Genomic DNA, 26,794 nt, shown 5'->3' with positions numbered 1-26,794 from the left:
AGGTTACCAACGCCTACCAAGGACAGGAATCTATCAACAGCAGAAGAGGCACCACACATTGCTGTACTTAAAAACTTTATTTACATTTTATTAAGACAGCTTTTCATGAAGCCATAGGTAAGGACAAGAACACAATATGAAGATTAAAGAGATGTATTTTTTCACAATGTTTCACAGCCTGCGATAACTTGCACGGAGGTCAATAGCTTGGCGTTGCATATACACCACACCACACGACCTGAAACAAGCCACCCAAAATTACAAAACCGCAGTTTGCCCTAAAGACGTCACTGAAGTATATAGCCCGTGTGACCATGATCCTGCACTGTACACAACAATTGGTCCAACACCAAAAATACTTTCTTGGTTTTGACCTTGAAGTATTCGACACGACTGCTGACAGAGCCGACTCAGAAGTCCATAGAACTGTGAGCCAGGTAGTCTTTGCGGCCAATGTTGGTGACCTGCTTGGTCTGCACGGCCTCCAGTTTGGGACAGTCTGTAATACGATGGCCCAGACCACCGCAGAACGTACAACCTCTTTCTCCTGAGGGGAACAAACAAACACTTTCTTTCAGACATATTCACAACAAACAAACAATAAAGACAGAAAATTAAAGACGCGGTCACTGTACACTAACACGTTCTATAAGATATGCTGTACACCATATCTAACAGAGCAGGAGATATATATGTACTCACTTATAAACAAACAATCAAAAGAAATACTTTATACATTTCAGTGTAATTTCTCCAGGCAAACTCAGACTTACCTCCAATGTCGAGCATGGTTTCGTCCCCCGTCTGCAGAATCTGAAGAACTGGTGGGACTTTCTGCTTGGCTTCGATTAACAAGGCCTTTAGGTCCATGAGAACAGACTCATCTGTGTAAAAAACACAATTGTGAGTGAGTGTCATCTCAAACTGTAGGGCCATCTGTGGTGAGAAACCTTCTATAGGTTTCTATACCAAATATAACAGTACAAGTGTATTTCTGGTGTAATGGAAATATTAGTCTGGGGCAGGCGTTTAACCACAACCTAACATGCGATCATTTTACTTACCACAGCCCTTGTTGATAAATGTTGTTGCAATTCCAGTCTTCCCCGAACGTCCCGTTCTTCCTATTCTGTGCACTAGGAAACAGACAGGTACATTAATCACATGGCTTCAGCAGTTGACATTTTACAGAAAAACATAAAATGTGATCGTAACAGGTCTTCTGAATGTTTGAGTCATAAGGACCTACCATAGTTCTCAATCTCCTCTGGCATGTCATAGTTGACGACATGCTGTATGGCTGGGAAGTCCAGACCTTTGGAGGCGACGTCAGTGGCCACTAACACATCCTTCTTCCCCTCCTTAAATGCTTCAATGGCTTTGGTTCGCTCCTCTTGATCTGGAAGGCAGGGAAAAAGAAACAATAGAATCTTAGCAGTACTAGTAACAGACAAAAAGAGAACAAGATGTTGGGAACAGGGAGAAGATATGTCAGAGCGCCACCTAGTGACATTCCACCACCTATTTACCTTTCCCTCCATGGATTGCAACAGCTTCCACGCCCTTTAGAAGAAGATACTCATGAATGGCATCCACATCAGCCTTTTTCTCAGCAAATATCAACACCTGTGAGAAGTGAAAAATAAAATGTTAGAGACAAAGATCGAAAAGCTATGTTCAAGTGATGTTTTTGAGAAAGGAAGTCTTACTGGTGGAGGGGTTTTCTGCAGACACTCCAGAAGATACACCATTTTCGCCTCTTCTTTCACATACTCCACTTCCTGTTAACAGATAAAGACATATTTTGGTCATTCTTTCCCCTTCGTTACATCATGGTTTACTAGCATGCTAAGCCAAAACGGCAGAAGTGAACACTGACTGAAATGATGTGCTTGGTTGTGCACATTTGTTGTGAACATTTGCATACTTCTGGGTATGCCTTTGTGAGGCTATATTACCATGGTTTCATGTACAACAGCACAGCACAAAACAACAGCACAGATAAGTGCAGTCTGTGTTTGTGCTCACTAGAAACCCAGCCCATGACCTTGGAGAAACTAGAACTTTACGCTTCCAGTCGGGCAACAGGAGCACATCTATTCCAACAGGTATATAATTGCCCTCAACAGAATTTCTCACCTGAATGACGTCCAAGCTGGCAGCACCTGCTCGGCCCACATTAATAGTGATGGGCTTGACCAGTGCACTCTTGGCAAAGTTCTGAATCTTCTTGGGCATGGTAGCACTGAACAGCAAGGTTTGTCTTTGACCCTGAAAGTCAGTCACATAAAAAAATGTATTCAGGATATATTTGTTAAGACTTTCTTTATTAGGAAGCTGAAAAGTGTAAGAGCCCTCCCCCCTTTCAATGAATGCCCTGTTATTCATTCAACTCAACACCTACCTTGAAATAAGAGAAAATCGTTCGGATGTCCTCTTCAAAACCCATGTCAATCATTCTGTCGGCCTCGTCCAGGGCGAGGTATCGACAGATGTCCAAGCTTATCATCTTCTTCTGGAGCAGGTCCATGAGTCTACCTGGGGTGGCCACCATCATGTGCACTCCACTGTAATGAATAAAACACTTACATTTTACATTTATTCATCTAGCAGACGCTTATATCCTAAACGACTTACAAAAATTAGGAATAATATTCAAGCTACAATGCAGAGGAGACCTTAGGTAGGAATTTTGAAATACTACATCAAATACTTTTACTATAAGATGAGAGTGCAGAAGTTATAAGTAGTTGAGGAGAAAGTGGTAGAAGGAGGAGGTAGAGGAGGGAAGAAGGGGAAGTTCATGTTAGGTGTGTTAGGTTGTTAGAAGAGCAAACATTTCAATTCTGATTTAATGCTGATGCTGCTGCAAATTACATTTACTCATTTAGGCTACGTTTATACGGTGACGATGAAAAGAGAAGACGCAGAAGTGGCGTCTCGTCTGCATTTTTTTATTCGCGTTTAGACGAGCATTCTCAGGGGGAAATCTTTGTTTATATGAAGACGCATGAGTATGTGATATTCGATTGGGTATGCATTCCAGACCGCTGGGTGGTGGTGTGATAGAACCCCGGTACGTCACGCGCAGACATTCTAATTTGACAGTTTAGCCAGAGAGGTAATCAAGGATCTTTGGTTTAGCCGTTTAGACGGAGACGCAACCCGGGTCGTCTTCAAAACTCTACACTCTGGAAGGAGTCTTCAGATTTTTGCGTCTTCAAGCCCCGATGGCGGGGTCGCCGTGTAAACGAAAGGCACTTATGATGAAATATTTTGTCTTCCTCCTTAGCAATCGTTCTCGTATAAACGGCCCCTTAGTCAGAGCAACACCCGGTGTAGTGTGGAAGTCATGATTGTATGAGTGCTCCCTGTGCACTGAACCAACCTGACCAAGGTGGTTTTAGCATTTTGCACAGCAAAGTTTACAAAGCCAATGAGAAACAGATTAAAGATGATGAGAAAATGCATCATTTTTAGATGCATTCATCTAAACAAATTTATGTTATGTCTGAGCCAGGATTTTTATATTTTAGGAACCTCTGGTCCATGTTGTCACTAAGGCTTTTGTGGAGCTTCTACCTACAAAGAAACTTTGGCTCTGCCCTAGGTTGATTCGCATGGTTGGAGTGCAATTTGGTCAACTGTTGTTGTTTTAAATGTGCTATATAAATAAAGTGACTTGACTTGACCTGAAGACTTAGGGCCTGTTTTTTGCGCTGATAGCGCCCTCAACTTAATTTTTTAAAGCGCTTCGGTCAAGAGTTTACTGTTGCTAGGTTATGGTCATCGAGAGAGAAGTGACATTGACAAGCCCAGCACAGTTCTAAAAGTTGAACAGATTTCAACTTTCAGTGCTCTGAGTGCTGCGGAAGGAGGATTTGTATAGAAAACTAGAAAACAGCTGCTGTCGGTGCAAAAAAACGTGACTGGTGGACACAGGCCCTTAATGGGAAGACCTGAAGACTTACTGCTTGACCACCTCCATCTGCTCCTTGACAGACATGCCGCCAATGCACAGGGCAGTGCGCATCTGGGGTGCTCCCTCCTCCTCCAGGAGCTTGCAGTAGTACTCGATGATGCTGTGGGTCTGCCTGGCCAACTCTCTCTGCAAAGAGACACCACATTCACATTGATCTGTGTGATTCAACCTGGCTCTGCCTGGTGCAACAATCTGCTACAGGATCTAGCTATTTAATAGCCAAAACACTATCAACTCAAATCATATGATGGAATGAACAGTAGTAATATAACAGACATAAAAGCATGGGTGCAGCACAGAAATCAAGAACATGAACACTCTCAAAAAAGAGAGTTTAAAATAATCCTATTGTAGACGATACTTACTGAAGGGCATATAATGAGGCCATAGGGCCCCTCACGCTTGTAGAATGGTAACCTCTTCTCCTGTTCTAGGCAGAACATTATTATGGGCAAAGTGAAGACCAGTGTTTTCCCCGAGCCAGTAAACGCAATGCCAATCATGTCTCGCCCAGAGAGACTACAAGCAAACACAAAGGGCCATATAAATTATATCATTCCAAATCGGTTGTCTGATCAGTTATTTCATTTATTTCATGTATTGCAGGAAGCACAAGAGTATGACTGTACTCACATGGTTGGGATCCCTTGGATTTGAATTGGTGTTGGGTGCACAATCCCCTTCTTTTTCAGTCCCTTCAAAATAGCTGCGAGTAGACACCACACACAAATCAGACATTTTTTAGAATTTGAACTCGGAATTGAACTCGGGTCCCAGTGGGCATTTGGACCTGAATGTGGTATTGACACTGTAGCCAGAAATGTTTACATACATAGCATTTAAAAAAAAAACTTAAACCACAAAAGTCAGCGACATGTGGCCCTTAAGATCTCTTACCCTGAGGGAATTTCATCTCCCTGAAGCTCTTGATTGGTAAAGGAACCGCTTCCCCGTCCACAAGAATGTGATACTTCTTCCTCACTCGATCATGCCTGGCTGGGGGCATAGCTAAGATGTACCGTGGGGGCTTCCAACTACACAGGTGGCAGAATATACATTCCATTAACATACAACATTACACTTGACCATGGTTCAGCAAACATTACGAACAAGCCTCAAACTGAAGAATCTTTACCAACCTTGTCTTGATTGGGTCCTCATATGTGATGCCTTTAGCCATTTCCTTCACAGACATCAAAGCTGTAAAGACAATATGTATGACTCGGTTTGACAATCAGTCAGAGGAAAGTAAAACTAAAACAAGATATGTGAGTGTGATTAGGAGTGATGAAGGTACAAAGTCACACTTACCTCTCCCTTCTGCTACACTCTCCAGAATCTTCTCTTCCTCTTTCAGCTGCTTTTCTTTGGCTGACTCTTTGCGAGCTGAAAAAAAAGTCATTTACATCACTTTTCACACTGAATAAATTAAACTAGTGTAATTTCATAGAAAGTAATTATTGCTGAGATAATACTGAGGTGCTTCTTTAGTGTAAACTAAAGTAAACTGTACACACTTGTATAGCCATCCTACAGGTTTAGTAAACAAAAGTATAAAAAAAAAACATCTATCTGAAATGGGTTTTGCCAGTACAATGCACAAAAACCAGTGATGATGTCATCTTACTTTTAGTTAGTTAGTTATCAAAAATAACCAGGCAAAAAATCTCAACACAATCACAGAAGGCCTTGCTCTTCTGTAAAGTGGGTCTTAACAGGGGGCACGGGGCAGGCAAAGCATATCTGCACCTTCTGCCTTCTCCTTGAGGTGCTGGTGCTGGTCCAGCAGGCTTATGTTGGAGCGCGGGCCGAGCCCCTCATCCTCGTCCCTCTGCTCCCCCCCGCTTTCCTTGTTCTCCTCCTCCAGCAGCCCCTTGCCCCGCAGACGCTGGATCTTCTCCAGCTGCACCAGCACGCATACAGAGCAAATAAGAATTGGGTTTTGGAGCATGTTGACACACACAAAAGGAATTGGGTTCCAGTCATTGGTGTTTCTTTAATAGCAAAGACACATATATTATACAATATAATTTGGGGACATTGTTTATATTATTTAAAAGTAGGCCACAATATACAAGTAGTATATACTATGTACAGGACAGGCAATGTACATAATGTGTGGTGTCAAGTGCCAAGACATTATTCAGGTCAGCTATTTATGAAGGTGATAGTATGGGGATTGGGAAAGAAGAATCATGTAAGTAATGGTATATCAAATCTCTAGCTTTGTAATATGTCATTTGTAGCAATGATGGCTGGTGGGAAATGTGTAGCAAAGACATTGGAAGAGGCAGCATGAGAATGGCATCTGAGGGTTTTAGATATACTTTACCATCTGTTTTTTCCTCTCCTTGACTGGAATGTATGGCACGTAGCTTTCATCCTCTGAGCCGGACTTCTCGTCCTCGCCATAACTCCTCTGTTAAGGATGAAGCATAACCGATAGTTGTGCATTACCATAAAGCAGGCCAACGTTACCAGGAGCTACTTTTTGTAACATTAACTGTTAGTATTAGCTATCGGCTACTGTTACTATTACCTAATCGGTTAGAAAACACATGAAACAAGTAGCATAGTAAAGTTAATCTATAAAGGAAGCCACACATCAACTATTACATTACGTTACTTAAGGCGCAACTTGTTAAATTAATTGTTCGCTAACGTTAACGTAACAAACTTGCATAATCAGTTTATGTAGCACTGGCAACGGTTAGCTTGTAAAAGTTAGCTTGGTGGCTTTTTTGAAGTCGCGACAAATATCAACATTGTATCCACAGAGAATCAGACAAACACAGACCATGGACTAACGAGTAATACTGCGACATTGTTTAAAACAGAAATAAATAAGCAGCAGCAGAGCCATACAACTAAAATAAAATTAGCAACATAGCTGTTAGCCATCACATTCAATAGCCATTTAACGTTAGTTCTACCTTTTTAGCTCTGTTTTCAACTTCCATTTTGCGTTTGTAATCACAGATGCGAATGAATTAAACCCGTGACTGATTCATATAACTTAGATGATATAAACGTCCCTGTGTATTTCGCAAATTAAACGAGTGGACACCTCATTTGTAGCAAAACCCTGCCTAACGTAGCACCAGCGTAGCACTCACGTTATCGCCTGTGTTTGTTTCGAAGTTTATACGGATACCTGTGAGGACTATAAAACACGCGTTTTTCTGTAGGAGAGGTTTTTGAGAAGTTCCTGAAGTTCAGGTAGGATATGATAATGTAAAATGGCATTTTATGATCAATTAAATCGAACAGGATTATTATTGTTCTTATATGCATTTACAAAGCCCACAAGCCACATAACACCTGTACTGTTGCAGCTACACTGGTTACCAGTTACCCAGAGAGTCCAGTTTAAGATCTTACTGTTGACATATCTCTCCAAGACAAGGCCCTGCATAACCTTGCTCCCAATTATATCACAAGGATACAAGGATACAAGGAAGTTTATTGTTGGGGGGGGCAAGGGCTGCATAAGAAAGGTGGGGGAGGATTGGGATTGGGCGGGGGGGGGTGCACCAACAAGGAGCACCCAAGAGCAACAGGGGCAAGAAAAAACTCCCCAAGGAAGAAAACTTGGGCAGATCCACGGCTCAAGGGACTAACCCAACTGCCAGGGGTCTTGGTGTGTGTGTTGGGGGGATGACAGGGGAGATGGGATAGTGTGCTGTGTAGGTGGGAGAGGGCAGTGTGCAATATGTGTGTTGGAGAAGCTTCCTCATGAGACAATGTGCTGTGTATGGGGCGGGGCGGGGGGGGGGGGGGCAGTGTGCAGCAAGTATGTAGAGGAGGCTTACTGTAGCAAGCATTGTGCTGTATGTATGTGAGGTGATGACAGTGATGATGTAAGTGTGTGTGTTTTGTGTGTGTGTGTGTTGGGGATGGAGATGGGGGTGGGGGGCAGAAAGGCTAGGCAATCAAGGACATGGGTAGATAGATGGAGGAGAAATCAAAAATAATAAATAAAAAGTTCTATGGAGATGTGCAAAATTTGGAGAAAGTTGCAGAAAGTCACATGTGTCATGTGCTGAGGAGTGAATGAGTGCAAATTCAGTATAGTGTGAATTCAGAGTTGGGAAATGTTTTAGAGTGCTGAGGAGTGAATGTGTGCAAAGTCAGTATAGTGTGAGTTCAGAGTTTGGATGGCCTGGGGATAAAAACTTCTCCTGAGTCTCTCAGTTCTGGCTTTGTGACTACATAGGCGTCTTCTTGATTTCAGCGGTAGGAATAATCCATTGTTAGGATGAGAAAAGTCCTTCAGAATCTTTTGGGCTCTTAGGAGTACTCTTCTGGAATAGATATCTTGTAGAGCAGGGAGTTGAGTTCTTATAGTACGTTCAGCTGAGCGCACTACTCTCTGCAGAGTACTACAATCTTTAACTGTGGAGTTCCCATACCAGGTGATGATGCTACCAGTTAGAACACTCTCAACCGCTGAAGTGTAGAAGGCCTTCATGATGGATGTAGAAACTTTGAATTTCCTTAGCTGACGAAGGAAGTAGAGTCGTTGTCTGGACTTCAGAACATATTGAGTGTTAACAGTCCATGTTAAGTCTTCAGTAATGTGGACACCAAGGTATTTAAAACTTGTGACTCTCTCTACAGGTTGCCCGCTGATCATTAGTGGGGTGTAACTGTAGTTCTGCTGCTTCCTTCTGTAATCCACTACCATTTCCTTGGTTTTATTGATATTCAGTGTCAAGCTGTTAGATTGACACCACTGTGCCACCTCATCAACCTGATCCAAGTAGAGCTGTTCATTGTTGTTACTAATCAGGCCCAAGATCACTGTGTCATCTGCAAACTTGATGATGGAGGTATGACTACTGTTGGCTTTGCAGTCATGTGTGTAGATGTTGTACAGCAGTGGACTCAAAACAGCCTTGGGGAGCACCAGTGCTGATGGTTAATGAGTCAGATGTCAGACCCCCCACTCTAACCACTTGTGAACGGTTGGTGAGGAAGTCAAATATCCAGTGACACAGGGTGGTGTTCAGTCTTAAGGCCTTCATCTTTGTGACCAAGGTGAGAGGTACTATCGTGTTGAATGCTGAACTAAAGTCAATGAACAGCATCCTCACATAATTCCCATTCCCCTCCTCCAGGTGAGTTAAGGTGATGTGCATGAGGTTTGAGATGGCCTCCTCTGTAGACCCGACCTCTTGGAGAGCTACACCCCTTCCCGCTCGCTGCGATCCTCATCAGCTGGTCTGCTCAAGGTGCCCAAGATTAACCTCAGCACCATGGCAAAGAGAGCGTTCTCCCACACAGCCCCAAAGCGGAACTCACTTCCAAACAACATCAGGCAGTGTGAATCCACTGCCCAGTTTACAGTAAAAAGGAACTGAAAACCTATCTCTTTATTTGTTTTATCTGTGAAGAGACCTTGGGTGTTCTGAAAGGCGTTTTTAAATAAAATGTATTATTATTATTTATGATATTTAAAATGTGTTATGAAGGACCTAGGCAACTTTGTGTTCACTGAGCTTTACCTGATTATAACAGTGTTGGAAATAGATAGATAGATAGATACTTTATTGATCCCCAAGGGGAAATTCAAATACTAAATTATAAATCTTAAAGTTCTGTTAAGAGTGCACAACAAAGTCTACTCAAAATCAATTTAATTTCAAGCAGAGGGACGTCTTACACACATCTGTCTGGATGCGTTTACTGGCCCAGTCTCCTGCCTCACTAGAGACTGAGGAAGCTGTAGTCAGCCAGTGTCCAGACAATTTCGGCAGCTGTCCAGACCTCAAACCTAACATCTTCATTATTAAGATGGCCTGCATGTTCAAATGAAAGTGAGACCAAGACAGAGCATCAGAACAGAGTCCCCTGTTGAGTTGGCTTTGGTGGGAAAGTCAGAACCCACTCTGGACTGGGGGGCTAGTCATCTAGACTTTTTGTTGCCACAACTGAAGACCCACAGACTGATAGATCCAGTGGAGAACCTAGAGGAGAGGGTTTGTTTAAAATACAGTCAGCCCCTTGACCTCTTCTGCAGGGGTGACCAGAACTGTGTGTAAGACCACAAGGGTCACGACACACTCACCATCAGTGAGGCATATGCAGAAATGATAGTCTCAGTCTGTTGGTACAACTGCACCCTTTAAAAGATGTCTCAGAACAGATTTGGCCGGGGGAAATTCAGGCCGTGGTTCAAGAGATTATTCAGCACAGCTGACGCTCAGAAACCAAAAGCTGGAACCTTTCACATTCTGAGGATCAACTACTCCTCCTACTGGTTGGTGTTTGTCTGAGAATGTGTATATTCGTGCAAACTAGGCCTACACCTAGATAATATTTTAAAAAATGTCAATTATAATTACTATTTTTTGCCCTGTAGGCATGCTTTGTACCATTTTTTGTTTATGGTAAAGGTAAGTAACTTGGGTTTGGGAACAAATAATACAATAATTGGGGGAACAAAGGTATTCAAATGTAAAAAATAGTCCATACCTCCATGTTCAGTAGATAGAGTTAAATTATTTGTATGACCTTAGTGAATGTAATAAACACATACATCAATAACACAATTCCCTGCATGCTATCAGTCTTCATGAAATGAAAATCTACACCCTAATTCTCTATTCTCCCTGTTGAAGCTAGAAGAGTTGTGTACTACAGAGAATGAGAGAGAGAGGGAGAAAGAGAGAGAGAGAGAGGGAGAGGAGCAAAGACCATTACTGTCAGCTCCACAAACCATACATTTGCAGTGTGCAGAATTTGCAGAATCTGACAGATGCAGGTGATTGATGGTCTGGGCATTAGCTAAAATAGATGGGCAAAACGGCTCTCCCTTCACACCACACACATCTACAGGTATTGATACGTTGATAAAGCATAAATAGAACCTCTCAAAATTGTGGTATTGGACCACTTTCATTTTAGTCCCAAGACAGCATAAAGGGACTGAATGGGTACACACACACACAGTTCTACACCCCTTGCGATTCAAAAGCAAAGTGTGACAGAATTTCTTTACTGCAGAGGCACTGGCCTGCCACATATGTATATATATATACACCTACACAAATCCTCACTACTGTAGTCAAGGGTATCAGGGATTTTGCCACACACATTTGTAATATTACTTAACATAACAATACAATGCTTGGCATTACAAGTCTCAACTTGAGCCGACAGTTGCAACAAAAGTGGTGCTATTTCATTTTCTCAGCGTAATCTTTCTCTCTCGCACACAGACCTATGCACACACACCAACACTCCACTATTTTCTTATTATGCAGATATGCAGGCATAAAGCTTTGTGTGCTCATTGTGATCGCGGTGCTCTTTGTAGTGGCTGGCTGGCTAAACAAGCAGAGGCAACGTCTGTAGTACTGCTGCTGGTTCAGAGGCTGAGAAAGCTTTAAAGACCTGCAGAGCAGCCCAAACACCAGAGGTCTGAGAAAGCTTTAAAGACCTGCAGAGCAGCCCAAACACCAGAGGTCTGAAAAGAACAGGAGTGTTCAGGTAAGAAAGCACACACCACACTTTATTTAGTTTTTTCCCAAAACTGTAATGTTTTAATCTTTCTGCACGAAAGATTTTTCACAGTATCAAAAAGTGAATAATAATAATAATAATAATAATAATAATAAAAAAAAGACAGCCAACATACACTCGGCTGTTGAATGGTATAGTATAAATCTACATTCCAGACGCTGAAGATGTGTTCTAGTCTAATATAACCTTGATAGCATCGGAGATGTTGAGAAATATGAAAAGAGAAGCTCAAATGTATTCGTGTCAAACCTTCAAGCAAATGGAGTTATCAAATAAATTTCCTCAAATCCTGTCGGATACATGTTGTCGGTTGTTTTGTTTTTTTTCCTCAGAGGGAAGGTACAACCTTCCTACTTTGACAGGAGCTTGTAAGTGCAGTGACTTGAACCCAAAATTAAGCAAGCAAACAAACAATACAAACGGGGTCTCAATCACAGTTGCTGTACCTAGTAGGCAGCCAGAAAACTGCAACCACAGTCATGACAAAACAGAGTAGCTCAAAGTATTTGTGAGACATGGAGAGTGAGAAGGACAGCCAGAGAAAGAGCCAGCACATTGGACTCAGGAAGATATGCTGTGGAATGGAAGAATGGAACATTGATTGCATCTACACAGAGAAAGATGAACACGCTAAGTGCAAGGGGATGCCAAAAAGCCTGTTGAGGTGACTGAAGTGTCATTCTTAAACTGATTGAGGCTGGAGTAGCATTGGGGACCAGACCAGCACAACAATATGGAGCATTCATAACATGTGTGGATAAGGGAGTATAACTTAAGTGTGATACAGGACTTCATTTGAATAAAATTAGCTTTGGAATTGACAAGATCAAACAGTGAATTGCACTTGCACTAATTTTTGAAAACACAAAGGGAAATTGCTGTTTTTGTTTTGATTTTTTCCCCTCAAATATACGTACACATTTTGCCTGTATGCATCATGCAAGGAAATCGCCCCTGTATTATCCATGTATAAGTGTTAAAACACAGCCATATATATCATTTTTTAATCAAAGTTTATATTAGTGTTGAATTTTTTGCAAACGTTCATGTTTAAAAAACAAAACAGAAACCATTTCATGTCACAATTTAAAACAGCATGGTACAGTACAAGGGCACTAATCTCCAGAAGCCAACTACTGTCATTGACTCCCATGTATATCTGAAGCATAATTTGACAGATTGGGCAAAAGAAAACTAACAATGTCTCCATGCCTTTCCATGTTTAAAAAACCACAACCCCTCTGCAATGACCAGCATTCAGTCTTTACGGAAGAGATTGTTAAATGTTGAGCTATGGCACAGTCAAAACAGGACAGTTGACTTCTAGTTGTGATTACGGTGCTGTTTGACAGTACAACAGAGAGCAACTTCATCAGTGGTCGTGTTTGGTCAAATGCATAAAAAAAGTCATAATCTGTGATTCAGTGTTCAGTTCTTCAAACTGAGGGAGGTCCCCCAATCTAGACTATGGATTCAGAGAGTGATTGGGTATGGTAGGGCTCATCATGGATGTCGTCATGGATGGATTCTTCTCTTGCAACTGGAAGTACCTTTCAGAGCACACAAGTTAACTGTTAGACATCCAAAGGGGGAAAATAACTGTTAAGATGTGCCACATTTTCTGTGATAAAGAAAAGACAAAAAATGGTTTTATTTTAAATGATAAAAAAGTAAGAATAACTTTTAACACGCATTGTATGAAGCAGACACTTGTATGAAGCAATGAGCCAGAAACCTAAGACATTTCAATGTTTTTTTTTTTTTTTTTGCAATGTTGTAGTTGACAGGACAGCGGCTCCCGCAACATCAACCGCTAGCAGGTTCAGGGATGAGTATGGACATGTTGTTTTTGTGTGTAAAATTCCATTTGTTGGGAGCAAAGAAAAATGACAGTTCCAAGTATGACAGTCTGTGTGAACCCCATGTGTGTGTATGTGTGTGTGTGTGTGTGTGTGTGTGTGTGTGTGTGTTTGTGGGTTTTGATGATGGATCTCAGTCTGGGCTGGTAAGGTCAGGTGTATTGTGTTGAGTACAGTCACGTTGGAAGGTCAGGGAGTAAGGACTCGGTTCTCCGTTTGGCGAGTTTCCATTACTGTGCTGCGTTCGAGGGCATCTTTTTGAGGCTAAAGTTTGACCAGTTAACAGCCACCTTCTGTCGTGTCTGTTTGGCCGAGTCAAGGCAGAACCTGAAGGAAGGGCAAGGGGTGAGAAATAATCTGATGAGATTTGGAGGAAGTGAGGAAGACATGAAGAGTCATACTACCAGAGCAAAACACTGCACACTGAATCAACCTATGCAATCACAGTGTCTCCCACGATCACTGAACAAATTACATGGAGTTTTCATATGGAAAAAACAGCAAAATGAAACAATCCTGAAATGGAGAGTGCAAGGTAAATTCAATACACATTCAGAGGATGACTAAAGAATGTACTGTACAAGTGAAACACAATAAAGTCCTACAACATACACAACACACCAATATGCTGCAAATTGATTTTATACTATAATGCCTATAAGTGGGACATAGATGTGATGCCTTAATGAACAGGCATTCAAGCGCTTTAAAGCTGGAATGTTGATAGCTATATCATTTTAACAGGCATCATGAACCCCTCTAGACTGCACAAAACACGACAAGAAGTTTGTCAGGGCTAAATGAATCAGGAGTGACATCGGTGACTGACCAGCTAAAATGAGACATGCCACAACAGCTAAAATACTATGCCTATTTTTATAGCATGCTGTTTAAGCAGTGGTCAATCATAGTCAAGTCAGTTTTATTTGTATAGTGCATTTAACATGCAGATTGCAACCCAAAGCGCTCCACCTACAAGACATTGATACATAACAAAAGATGCCGGACGGAGCGGCGTAGTCGCCAGCGTACCCGTGACACCAAGACAGACAACAAACAAAATTGACAAATGATAAAATAAATAAATAATAAGAACGTAAAAAAAACATTCCATGTCAACATCTAACCGGCTTGGTTAGATGCAATCATGGTTGTGTTAGGCATGCAGCCCTTGATACACCATAGATCAGTGGTAGAATATCACTTCAGAAGTTTGATACTGTACATCATAGATCAGTGGTAGAATATCAAGTTTTCGACAGGGAAACTCACTGAAGAAGAAGAACAGGCCAGCGAACCCTTCTTCTTTTTCGGTGAGCTTTTTTTTTGGCAAACGGAGTGCATTACCAACATCTGCTGGACTGAGGTGTAATGACAAGTGTACCCTTTAGCCTCGTTCTGGCCTCCGGTGAATAAGGCGAATGGGGCTGGTCTTTCGATATCGAAATATCGATATATCGTATTGCCACTTGAGCAATATATCGTATCGCCACTGCTGCCAAATATTAATGCTTTAATAATAAAATATCAGGCTGTGCAAAAATGACTGACTATTGCGATATTTTTTATCATTGTCTGCTGAATTATCAGTAAAATGTGATCTACATATTATACTGCCCAGGTGGTACAAGGCAAATTGTTTTTCAAGCTCTACTTTCACATTTTCGGTAAAAGGCATCATATCGCAAAAGTATTGCAATATATCGTAATATGTATTGTATGCCAATATATTGGTGATGTATTGTATCGTGACCCATGTATTGTGATGCGTATAGTATCGTGAGGTCCTTGCCAATACACAGCCCTAGTAAATAATGTTAAATAACACTTTTCTAATACTAATGCATTTCTGTCATTAAAATTAATAAGAAAATGTAGGGGCTATATAATCAACATGTACATAATTCTCTATCTCAGAAATGCTGTATTGCATGATAGGAAATCTGATGCACTCCCACTGTTCCAAAACTCCAGAACACTAATGATGGTAATTCAATCTGTCTGCCCCGGAACCAGCTGGATCAAAAGACTGGTGTTGTCACAGACTTATGTCTGACAAGCCTAAAATAGGCCCAAAAACTTGAACAAAAAAAAGAAAAAAGTAACTTTGATGTAGACAGCATTTACACTCATATTTTAAATCACCAATGCAGTCTCCCCTAGACAGCCTTGTGCATGTTAACATGGTGCATGTTAAGGTAAATCCTGATTAAATAGTATGCCTTACGGAATATACATTGACAAACTTGACCTTTAAGATTTTTTGTAATACATCAAGCAACTCCAAAATTGCCCTCACCTCTTGAAGTACTCAACTTCACGATCAATCTCATCCATTTCTGTTGGATCAACGTCTTTGGGGAGGAACACATCATCTATAACATTGACACAAAATTAACTGTTGTTAGAACTGCACCAATACAATAAACACATACAATACAAAGACATTGGGCCTGTACTACGAAGCGGGGTTTCTGGCTTATCTGGGTAACTTCGAGAGTAACTTGATCACGTGTGGCGTAACTTCCCGATTAACCCGTACTACGAAAGGTGGATAGGTTTTAACCGAGGTATGCTGCCATGGCAATTTACGCTGCATCTCAAACCTGCTCCGACCAGGTTATGTTCTTGGTTAACCCGAGGTTTCCGTTAACCACACCCTTTATAAGTACCACCCCTCCACTAACAATTTCTCCCGAGACATGTCGGCGTACCTGGATGATCCATTCGACATTGGAGCGCAAATCGTGAGGGACCCTCTTCGCAGTGCAAGGGGTTTTAGAGACCGCCAGATAATATATATAGCCTACCCGGACGATATTCTCTATGAAGATATAGATTGTCAGCCGAGGGAATTCGTTATCTTTGTCAGATGATCTAGGAAGACATCTCATAGCAATGCCCGTACGTGGACATTCATGTATTCAATCGGTGATGCAAGAATACTGTATGTCTGAAAATAAATCGGACATAGGCCTACAGTATGCTGAACATCTGAGCAAGAATAGCCTAAAATAAATCGGACATAGCCTCCAGTAGGCCTAATAAATAAAAATCACCATTTTAACAAACTTGTTGAATTGAATGTCATATTACTGTACCCTGCACATAAAGGCTACACATTTCCACAGCACCAGAATCCGACCGAATGCCTCCCTCAACCCCTTCCATAATCGGCCTTCCACTATTATTTGCGATGGCCAACTCCTCTGCTACTGTAAAACACTCTGGTGCCTTTCCTCCTACAGTAGTGTTCGAAGACACCTGTTTCTTGTTAGCTGTAAAACAGAGGCCAAGTGAAGGCTATAAGCTAGGCCTACATGATTTCATAATTAAGAAATATTAATGCAAGCTATAACTAGGCCTATATAAACCCACTATTCTGAATAATGTTTTTGTGTTTCATTTTCACCTGGTGCCATGTGCGTTTGGCAATGGTGTTGCATCTGAAATGTTCACAGGATTAGGCATACACTAAATCAGTCAATGGGGGCTACTTAAACATTCAATTATCCTTATTACTGTAATCTATATGCCCACTTCTGAATTGGGTTGCATCTGTAGGCCTTTCTATGAACTCAAATTAGGCTATTTAATTATTTCAACTCATTTCAGACATTCAGCAAGCTACTAATCCTCCGTAACACATATTTGAAGAACATGTGGGAATAAAACTTTACTTTTAGGCATTTAGGCTACCCGATCTGTAATACGTTGCTCACTGCCGACGTATTTGATTTTTGTCGTAGAGTGGGTTTTAATTCCTCATAACTTGTCATAATAATTGTGCATTCCTCATCCGTAAAATAAGGTGATCACGTCATCATTGAAAGTGGTGACTTGCGCTGCAACCCGCCCCTTTTATGTGAACGCGCACAGGTTAACCCCGGCTCAACAAATCAACTTCATAATCAGCGTCGTAGTACCGATTAACACCACTTAAGATAACCAGGTTTTGTCAACCCTGGTTTAACAAAGTAACCCTGGGTTACATCTGGGTAGGTTAAGCTCCCTTCGTAGTACAGGCCCATTGACATACAAAACAAATGTTTTAGCCAAAAATGTATGCATTCATATACATCACATATAGCCACCAAGATGTGTACACCAGGTGCATATCATTTTGTCAGAAAAACTTAACATAACTTAACATAATAATTACAAGGACAGACATGCTGGATTTTAATCTTAGCTACGGTACTAATCATAATTCATATGTTATGATTTCACTCTTCCATGTGTTCCACTGTTTTTGTTTGTCATAAAGATAAACTAATTGTTAGTTTCATGCCATGTGCTAACTCCATTTGCCTCCCAGGGGTAATTGGCCTTACCGATAGCACTGCTGGATTTGTCTGGCTTGTTCTTGCTCTTCTTATTCTTGCCCTTAGGCTGCTGCTGCTGCTGCTGCTGTTGGGAGTGTGCTAGAGTGCTGGCGTTGGCTTTGCCTTCGGGGTCTTGTTCCAACCTGCTCCCCCGAGCGTCCCCGTCGTTCTTCCCTCTCGCCGTGCTGGAGGCGGAGTTGGGAATGCCGCTCACAGAGCCGTTTTGCTGCTGCTGCTGCTTGGGTGCTTTGGAGTCATCCGTCTTCTTGTGTCCATTCCTCTGGCTCTCAGATGTGGCCTGGCCCTGAGAGGCCTGCTTTGAGCCACCCTTGGAGGGTTTCTCAGCGTCTGCTGCCACGACTGGCCGGCTTTCAGGGCCCTTCTGCAACTCTTGTCCCGCTTTGGCGGGTTTGGCTGCGTTGTGCTCCTGCTGGGAATGCGTCTCCTGCTGTTGTCTCTGCTGCTGCTGCTTCTTGCCCTTCTTCGTCTTGGCTCCGGCGCCAGTGGTGTTCTTGGCGTCGGGGGCCTCGTCCTTGGGCTTGGCTGGCGGGGCCGGCCCCGGCTCGGTGGCTTCGGAGCCCGCCGCCGGACTCCTCTCGGGGGATCGGATACGGATGAGCTTGGACAGGCTCGGGGTGGAGTTGAGCCGCTGGATGTCCTTGGCGGTCGCAGGGTCATTGGCAGCGGTGGAGGCGTTTGTGGTGGTTGTAGTAGCCGCGGCGGCGGCGGCGGCAGCAGCAGCAGCGGCGGCGTCCTCCCAGCCGTTGACCAGCTCCAGGTCCCTCTTGAGGTCACGCAGCGAGAGCGGCGCCATGTCCAGGTCAATGGGCTGCAGGTCGGACGAGCCGTTGAGGTGCGACAGCAGGTGGTTGCCCTCTAGCGTGGCCGCCTTCTTGGGGAAGTCGTTGACGTCCAGGTTGAGGTCGTACATGCTGAAGGACGCCCGGATGGAGTCCTTGATGGTGTTCTTGATCTCCTCCAGACGGCTGGTCAGGAAGCTGTTGACCCGCTCCAGCTCCAGCTGAGGCCACTCCAGCAGCCGACTGGCCTCGCCGTCCGGGGCCTCGCCGTCCTCGCCGGGCTCCGTTGGGGAGTCGCGCTGGTCGCACGACATAGCCTCGTCCATGTTAGTCTGTTGAGCCCTCTCCTTCTCCTGAAAGGACACAGTGCACAGACACAGTTAATCATTATTGAGTCTGTAAATGGCTGTGGTGAACAAGCATGGATGTATACAGTACAAGCCTGACTTTTAGAGCAGTTAGAAATGTCATTGTTGGCACATGTGGTTTTGATCAGAAATACCCCCCCCCCCCCACACACACACACATATTTTGCAAACAAAACCTCAGCTGTCAAAATACAGGGGGGTAGTTTCATGCCAAATGCTACATTCATCAAATCGTGATATGAACATGACTGACTTCAATTATTTGGCATTGTGCAGATTTACAAAAAGACAAAGCAAATGCATTCTGAATGTGTGCGGGACAAGAGAGAGAAAGTGGCAGTACTTTTTTCTTCTGTTTGTGCCTGGCTCTCTTGGCCGCCTTGGCGCTGTTCACGGGCTTGGGCTCGGAGCTGTTGATGAAGTCGAGCAGCTCGTCCACGTCCCGGTGGTCGGCGCTGGGCACGGCCGGGTCCGAGTCCTGTCTCTGCGGCACCTCCTCTTTGCGTCGGGTCAGCCGCGTACGCAGCTTCTCGCGGATCTCGGCGTAGTTCCGACTGGTCGGTGCTGCAGGAGGCTGAAGAAGAGAGAAAGAGGCAAATAATTGACTGTCAATATGTTGTTTTTTTGGTAGGCTGAGCAGGAGCCCATCTGGGATGGGAGAGTTATGTTAATGGGTTTCTTATTGCACTGCTCATTTTCAAACACGTCTCGGTTGGGAGACAAGATGTCTCGCAGCAAAGCAAGAGAAGTAACACAAGCCAGTCAGACAGCGTAAAACTGGAGATACAAGTCATATGCTTATAACAAGGTTATTTTATGATAGTTGAGTGGTGCAAAGTGTTCTAACAGCATGAGAACTTTCCCACAAACTTTTTTTCTACCCTAACTATTCTCTACTATACAACTTCACTATGCTAGACTCTTCTTTTCAACCCTAACTATTCTCTACTATGGGTCGACCAATTATCGGCCTGGCCGATTATTAGGGCCGATATTTAGCATTTTTATAATAATTGGTATCGGTCATTTTTTCCACCGATAAGCCGATATTGAAATGGATAAAGAATGAAACGCGCTACTTTGTCTGTAAAGCGTCTCTCACTCCCTGAATTTGCTACTCTGTGGTCAAGAGCATTTTCCCGCCCACTACACCGTCTGATTTGTTAGTTAGCACGAATGCAGCCAATCAGGATTGAAGACTGAACACAGACAAAGTTTAGGATTCTCACTGAGGTAGACTGGGCTTCAGCTGTAGCCTAAGGAGCTATTTTTCAAAGGTAAGGAAGGTAGCCTACATTGCTGAAGTTGCAGTGAATCACAATCATCTACACTGAAGTTACAAAAAGACCACTTTGTAAGCTATTGTCTCTTTGATCCGGATCAATAAGTAAAGCACCCACTTCCTTCATTTAGCGAATTCCCGATTGATGCACGTTACTGATGCTGTTTACTAGTTATCCCACAAACTTGGGTGCTGCGCGTCGGGACTCGGGAGTTCTCTGCTTCTGCCTCGTTCGTTAATTGTGAATAACGGGACACCTCTGCGGACATAGTACAGACAAGTCCTAAATTATGCGATAGCAAACGTCAAAAAGTCTAATTGCTCCTTTTTGAAACGGACTGTCAGAAAAGACTACATGCACCCTGGGCCAACCGTAATTTAATCCGACCTGAACAAAATCGCGTCCTGAGCTGGCTATTAACGTGCCTTTTAGGCTCTCAAAAGTGTAGCTTATAGCCTACACATGGACACAAATTGCATGCTTAAATAGCCTAAGAACTATTTTGAAACTGTTTTGTTAAACTATTCAACTGTAACACTTGCCATCACGCATGCACCCCTTCCTCTCCCTCTCCCTCTTCATCTCCCTCTCCCTCTCGTGCACTCACACACATGATGGCAAAGCATCCTCTTTGTGACAGGTCCCTTAACAAGCACATAGCCCATTGTGCAGGCCTACTCTATGAAAATAATTGCTTTCACTCAGCTCTTGGATTAACATGATACGCAGGATTTACACTTGCAAAGTGATGCAAGTTGATAGACAATTGTGTATCAAAAGAAAAGTTTGCATAATTAAATGATTTTGAATTAAATTTTTGCAGCATATAGCCTTTACTATCTACCCCCCTTTTTGACAACTGACATATCGGTTTTACATATCGGTTATCGGCCTCCTGTTTTGGTAATAATTGATATCGTATCGGCCCTGAAAAAAACATATTGGTCGATCCCTATTCTCTACTATACAACTTCACTATGCTAGACTCTTCTTTTCTACCCTAACTATTCTCTACTATACAACTTCACTATGCTAGACTCTTCAGTGTCACTCGGGCACAGAGCACCCTCTCCCTAAAACCTATCCCCATGAACACATCAGCATTGTGTCTAGGTACCGCGTTGTGTCCAAAGAACTCGCAGTAGCAGCAGTCACAGTATTTGCCATCCTTCTGATTGGTGGAAGAGGATGCACAGGAACTCCTCTCCGAGCTGCTGTCCTCGTCGTCGCCCTCCTCCAGCTCACACGGAGGGTGGCACAGTGTCCCGTTGGCCGTTGCCAGCTTGTGTCCTTTACACGCCTGGTCCCTGAGCAGACAGAGAGGCAGAAGAACTTAGAAAACCTCTTCAGAAAAGTTCAAATAAGAATACTGTTTCCCTCTCAGTCATGTTCCATTATTGTCTAAAAATAAAGTGTCAACTCGGAAATTCATATTTTCTAAATCTTTTAAAAAAGTTTCAAAGGCTGAAACAAAAACAAAGCAAAAAAAAAAAAAAGAGTATATTCTGAATTCATATCTTCCACAAATTCCCCACTATTTTTAGAGACAAACTAAAGCAAAGATAAACCTCATCTCCCACTGCACACAGACATCAGAGGCAAAAGAAAATAAATCACCTAAATAGATAATTCAACTATACTTAACATTCAAGGATAGACCACGTCAGCTAATATAGACAACACACACGTACAAGGTAAGTTCCAGTTTTGGGATGATGCAATAAAATCTACCTGCACGTTGCGGCCCCTGCCGTCACAACCTGGCCTGCGTTAAGGGCGGCCACGATTCCGTTGTGGCCGTTGCACGGGTGGTTACAGCCCATGATGGGAGTGGCCAGCTTGCCATGCTGCGAGTTGACTGTGGGAATGTGGGAGTTCTTGCAGGTGCCGGCTTTGTGCAGGGCGTTGGGGCCCTCCGACCCGGCAGGGGGGTGCTTGGATGGTGGGGCGTGCAGGCTTCCAGGTGTTAGGGGGGAGAAGGGGGCGTGCGAGGGTGCCAGACCCGAGCTGGCGGAGCCTGCGTGAACGTGCTGACCGCCACCGCCGCTGCCAGAGGTCTGCTTGGGCTGCAGCAGCGAGGAATGCTGGGAGGAGAGGCCGGTGGGACTGTTAGGCGGCACCGACAGGTCCGAGTGTTGGTGGTGGTCGGCTGGGTGGAACGCTTCTCCTTAGGAACAAAGAAACCAGAGGGACATCTCAATCGAGCTCTAAACGCTAGCAAGTACAGTAGTTTGCTTTGGGGTCAACAGCAAATCTATTCATCAATCAGAAGAGCCTCAAGGCTCAATCTGCAAAGCCAAAGACAGACTTTTAAGACAACAGAATGTGACAACAGGTGTGCTGCATTCTACTGAAAACACAACATTTGCAACACCCTCACAGCAACTTTAAATGTTCACTTTCACAACAAAGTAACATTTACCACTATGTTCACAACAACTTTAAAGTTACACTTAAACAACTGTTTCTATATAGCCTTCATATCTTTCTTTACATTAAATGCTTTCACTAAACTCACCTGGAGGGGTTGGTCGCCTGCACATTGTTTTGAAGTGTTTAGGGGTGGTCTTGTGGAGGTCTGCAGAGGTAGACAGTGGTGAACCAGGAGACGTTGCACTGGAATTCTGGGATGCTGGATGACTGTAGGGACAGACCTTAGGCCCTGTCACTTTAGGGGCTTTCCCAGGAGCATCGTGACATGATCTCTTCTCGTGACAACTTGGTCCCACAGTTCCACCTGTCAAAAACACCACCAGAAACATTAACTGGGTCCAGAATAAATTATTTTAGTTAAGACAACCTTCCTCAAGACCAAATAAACTTTCACAGGATACTTTAAATCACTTCTTAAATGTACACATAAAAATATTCCTCTCATTATTCCTATTTTTAGTCAACTTTAGCATGGGTTCACATACTTTTTCTTGCCACTATCTTCCAAGAACAATTTTTTTTTAAAAGTTGTGTTTCCAAACTAAAACGCCTTGTAACAGAGAATGGTTTTAAAGTAACTTGTTATGAGTGCTATTGCATTCGACAGACTCTCTCGTTTCCTGACGATGCCATCCTGTGCCGATAGCTGACCTTGTTGCGAGTGCGAGGCAGCGTTGTGGGTGCAGTGCTGTGGCACGCCGCCACCGTTGCTGTGGGCGGAACTCCACAGGCCCGAGAGCTTGTGCGCCGACAGGAAGGAGCTGGGGTCCCAGTCCACCGAACTCTGCTCGGGGAAACCGTTGCCACAGGTCTGCGACTTACAGGTGGAGGAGTGTGACAAGGACGCCTTCAAAATCAGGGGGGAAAAAGCACACAAGTCAGGTAAGACGGGTAAATGTTTTTCATATAAGCTTAAGTTCTACAACCAAGAAGAGTGAATGCTCAAATTTCAAGTAATCATCATTCACATCATACCATACCATAGCATTGTGTTAGCGTTATGGACGTGACAGTTTTGCGTGGAATTGCCCATAATATTAAAAATAAAGTCAGGAAAATCCACTTAAATAAAGTTAAAAGTGACTGAAACATACACTCAATGTGTTATCAATAACTGGAAGGTATTCCTGCAACATAAATCTGCCAATACAACATTATTGCACAAAAATGAGTAATCGTGTCAACAGATGGTGCAGTCACATTGTGTTTGGACAACACCCTGGAAACCATTCTAAATGTAATAACACCACAAAAGCCCGTTAAGACACAGCAAGCCCCACTCATGGTCCCGCGCACACACACACCGGAGTAACCTGCTCCTGCACTGCCCTCCTCTCGTCCTCCTCCACGCTCTTTTTGCAGCTCTGGCAGATCCACAGTGGCACTTCGCCCAGCAGAGAAGGCACCGAGTCCGCTTGTTTACGGCCTGGGACCTCCCGAAGGAGAGCCTGAGGCAGCGCAGGCACCGCGTCTGCCAACTTGGGAGCGGGGAGCCCGTTCACAGAACTTGCCCCCCAATCCTTGAACTCTCGATGGCACAGCAAGCAGCAAGTATGCATTGACTGAATAAAATATAGAATAAAATATATTAACATGGGCAAATAACTGCGTGAATACTTTAAATACTAAAGGCAAGGCGCACTACTTCAGGGCAAAACATGTAAATGAGCTTTCTTGACTATTTCAAATTGTCAAATTTCTCAACCAGTCAATCAGATACACAGTCCATGCTTATGGCTAACCTCGACTCTTGGGGTTGCACACTGAAATGCAAGGTAGATTCAACCTTGACGTTGAGGACGTTCAGAAATGTATTCAAAACGCAGATGAAGCACATTCATCAAACGTCGATAAAAGACAAGCAATTAATGAAGCGACTATGACTGCGTCAAGACAGACTTCAATGTCTCGAGTTTCTGACATTCCGTACACACTAGTATTTGGATTAACATGCAATCAAGCGTAAAGAGAAACTACACTCTCACATTGCCATGATTATGTCACCTTCAGATAAACTACACACCATTTACTCATATGCAAAACTTGGGTGAAGAGACGAGGACATTTACTCGTAAAGTTCCTGCTGCTTCTGAACAAGGTTTACCAAGAAGTGTCGCGATTAGATGTTGGGGCTGGAGAACAAGCATGAACAGATATAGCTAGCTAACTAACTTACCTACCTATTTGGCGGATGTTAGCTTGCTTGCTAGCTAGCTAGTCATCACAGTCTAGATGCGCAAGACTGCTAGCTAGCACCTTCGCTTCAAGTGAGAAAATCTATCCAGTCCGTCGCCCTGGCGGTATGATCTTGTACGATGTGCTGTGAGCAAGGCTGCTATTTGGCGTTTATTTATTTATTTAACGTTATTGGAGCTAACAAGGTATTGCTCCGCCCGATCGAAGTAGCTACAAACAGATCACATTAAGAACAAACTGTATTACATTTCCGTCCCCAACCAATCGCAATCCTGCCCAAAACTCTGCTGATTGTAGCAACTTATATGGATACAGGCTGAAATGGTAATTCGATTGATTATTTGAAATGCCAGTTAGCGAATTACTTTAGCTAGCTGGTTAGCTACCCTACCTGATTCGCCCTGGCCAGTCTATCCACTCCTGCATCTCCACCGCCACCAGCGCCAGCTGCAACGCCGGGAGAGACAGGGCTCTTCGATAAGGTCTGCTGCTGTCCGGACAATGCATCCTTCTGACCGACTCCTTGCTGTTTGCTTTTCTTCCTTGCCATCGCGAAAGTCTCCTTAGTACCCTTTGGCCCAGTTTGCACCAGTTAACAGGTTCAATAAGACACACTTTCGATTCTTCTAGCACCACAAATGTTCCCTATCTTCTCTAGGCAAGACAACAGTCAATATGGCGGAGGGCTGGCACACTGGCGAGTTCAGAGGTCAGGTATAGTACTGGCAACATGGCTTCCGTTGAAAAATATTGCGTGAAGTTTTCAGGCTCCATGTTGACTGATGGCAATTTTTTTTACAGGTAACCACAGGGCTAGGCCCGATTGATAGTACATTTGATATTAAACTACTATAATGTTGAACACACATAACTTTAGCACCCACACATAGTACTCTTCTTAGGCCTATACTCTTATAATTAATAAGATACACTATTAACCAGAACACTAATTGCTGAAAGAGGAACAGAAACAGGTCCCCATAGGTTATGTAACACTAAACGAATCTTGACTTTTGCATTCCTGTTTCTCTCTTTGTCTTTGTTTTTGTGTCTGGTAGGCTATATGTTGTTTTTAACAGTTCTTTCTAATGCACTCTCACATGAAATATTTATGTAGGCTTATACATAATTGTAGAGGTATAGCCGCTGTTAGTGCTACAGCCTGATAAGTGAGTTAAATCTCAGAGTGCCCACACTGTAACTTTTACATAGCCTTACGTTACTTTACAAATCAATGAGGCTAGCGTAAAATTATCAAATCTAAAGTGAAAAAGATGTAGGCTATTTGAAGGCATGTTGTGTAAAAGCATTTTACTCAGATATTTATATTATGCCATTTATTATTTCTTCTAACTCAAGCTCATTGGCCTTGGCTCATTTGGACCCGAGTGTAATAATTGTAGTGCTATGTACCTTAACTGTGTCCTCCATCTAACTGGGCCTGCTGTGTATGTGTGTGTGTGTGTGTGTGTGTGTGTGTGGGTGTCTGAGTGTAGGTGTCTGTGTGCGGGAATGCTGTCTTTCTGCACCTGCTATTCCCACACAAAGTTACAAAATTTGTACATTTCAATCACTTTCACCTGTTCTGATTAAGTTCTAAGAAATAAGTACCAATAATGATCAAAAATTTAGTTTCTATTTTTTCACCTTTTTTATAATTGAATTTCCTAATTTTCTTACAAAAAAAATGAAAATGAGTGTAAAATAAGTGATCTCACAGGGGTAAAGGGCAAAAATGGACCATAAATGATGTCTATAGCATTGGTAATTGAGTAAAGTAAACATCTGTTAAGTATTTTTACATAAATTGTTATGGCTGTATTGATTTAAAAGCCTAATGTAGTGGGTCCACCAGTCCTGGGAACATTGTCGGAGTAACAAAAATATGAACACCTTACAAGAGTTAAAGCAACACCAAAGAACTTTTCCTCTGTCACACGCACCATTTGTTTATCCAGCCCCGGCTTTGCAAATAACAATGCCCACAGACAAGGTAGAGCATGTTGCATGATTTTATGAAA

The 26,794-nt window shown here is 43.0% G+C and overlaps 2 protein-coding genes across 2 annotated transcripts; both read right to left on the bottom strand.

Moving 5' to 3' along the window:
• Positions 1–62: 62 nt before the first annotated feature.
• LOC121694961 (probable ATP-dependent RNA helicase DDX41) lies at positions 63–7,117 on the bottom strand. The gene is made up of 17 exons (XM_042075401.1): positions 6,916–7,117; positions 6,315–6,401; positions 5,732–5,885; positions 5,294–5,368; positions 5,122–5,182; positions 4,880–5,016; positions 4,616–4,688; positions 4,348–4,501; positions 3,972–4,108; positions 2,405–2,567; positions 2,140–2,271; positions 1,710–1,781; positions 1,530–1,626; positions 1,250–1,399; positions 1,065–1,136; positions 774–884; positions 63–547 (listed from the first exon to the last, which is right to left on the bottom strand). The coding sequence occupies exons 1-17, from the start codon at positions 6,940–6,942 to the stop codon at positions 411–413; spliced, it is 1,839 nt and encodes a 612-aa protein (XP_041931335.1). The 5' UTR covers positions 6,943–7,117; the 3' UTR covers positions 63–410.
• A 6,141-nt stretch (positions 7,118–13,258) lies between these two features.
• On the bottom strand, positions 13,259–25,619 carry fam193b (family with sequence similarity 193 member B). Its single transcript, XM_042075372.1, has 10 exons — positions 25,165–25,619; positions 23,882–24,139; positions 23,229–23,424; positions 22,663–22,881; positions 21,876–22,311; positions 21,262–21,451; positions 19,205–19,435; positions 17,703–18,846; positions 15,668–15,743; positions 13,259–13,695 (listed from the first exon to the last, which is right to left on the bottom strand). The coding sequence occupies exons 1-10, from the start codon at positions 25,321–25,323 to the stop codon at positions 13,599–13,601; spliced, it is 3,006 nt and encodes a 1,001-aa protein (XP_041931306.1). The 5' UTR covers positions 25,324–25,619; the 3' UTR covers positions 13,259–13,598.
• Positions 25,620–26,794: the final 1,175 nt, after the last annotated feature.

The sequence above is a fragment of the Alosa sapidissima genome, chromosome 20 (assembly GCF_018492685.1).
Source record: "Alosa sapidissima isolate fAloSap1 chromosome 20, fAloSap1.pri, whole genome shotgun sequence".
NCBI classification, from domain to species: domain Eukaryota; kingdom Metazoa; phylum Chordata; class Actinopteri; order Clupeiformes; family Clupeidae; genus Alosa; species Alosa sapidissima.
The sequence above is the reverse complement of the archived record's forward strand: the minus strand, read 5'-3'. Positions and strand labels throughout refer to the sequence as shown.

Bases quoted from the DNA above. Each gene is read 5' to 3' on its own strand.
- LOC121694961 (XM_042075401.1), bottom strand. From the start codon at position 6,942: ATGGAAGTTGAAAACAGAGCTAAAAAG. The intron at 5,369-5,731 runs GTGCAGATATGC...CTTTTTTTTCAG, and splicing joins CCTCAAGGAGAAGGCAGAAG to CTCGCAAAGAGTCAGCCAAA. The intron at 4,502-4,615 runs GTGAGTACAGTC...GTTTGCTTGTAG, and splicing joins ATCCAAGGGATCCCAACCAT to TCTCTCTGGGCGAGACATGA.
- fam193b (XM_042075372.1), bottom strand. From the start codon at position 25,323: ATGGCAAGGAAGAAAAGCAAACAGCAAGGAGTCGGTCAGAAGGATGCA. The intron at 24,140-25,164 runs GTAGGGTAGCTA...TATTTTATTCAG, and splicing joins GACTGGCCAGGGCGAATCAG to TCAATGCATACTTGCTGCTT. The intron at 13,696-15,667 runs GTGAGGGCAATT...CCCTTCCTTCAG, and splicing joins GAAGTTGAGTACTTCAAGAG to GTTCTGCCTTGACTCGGCCA.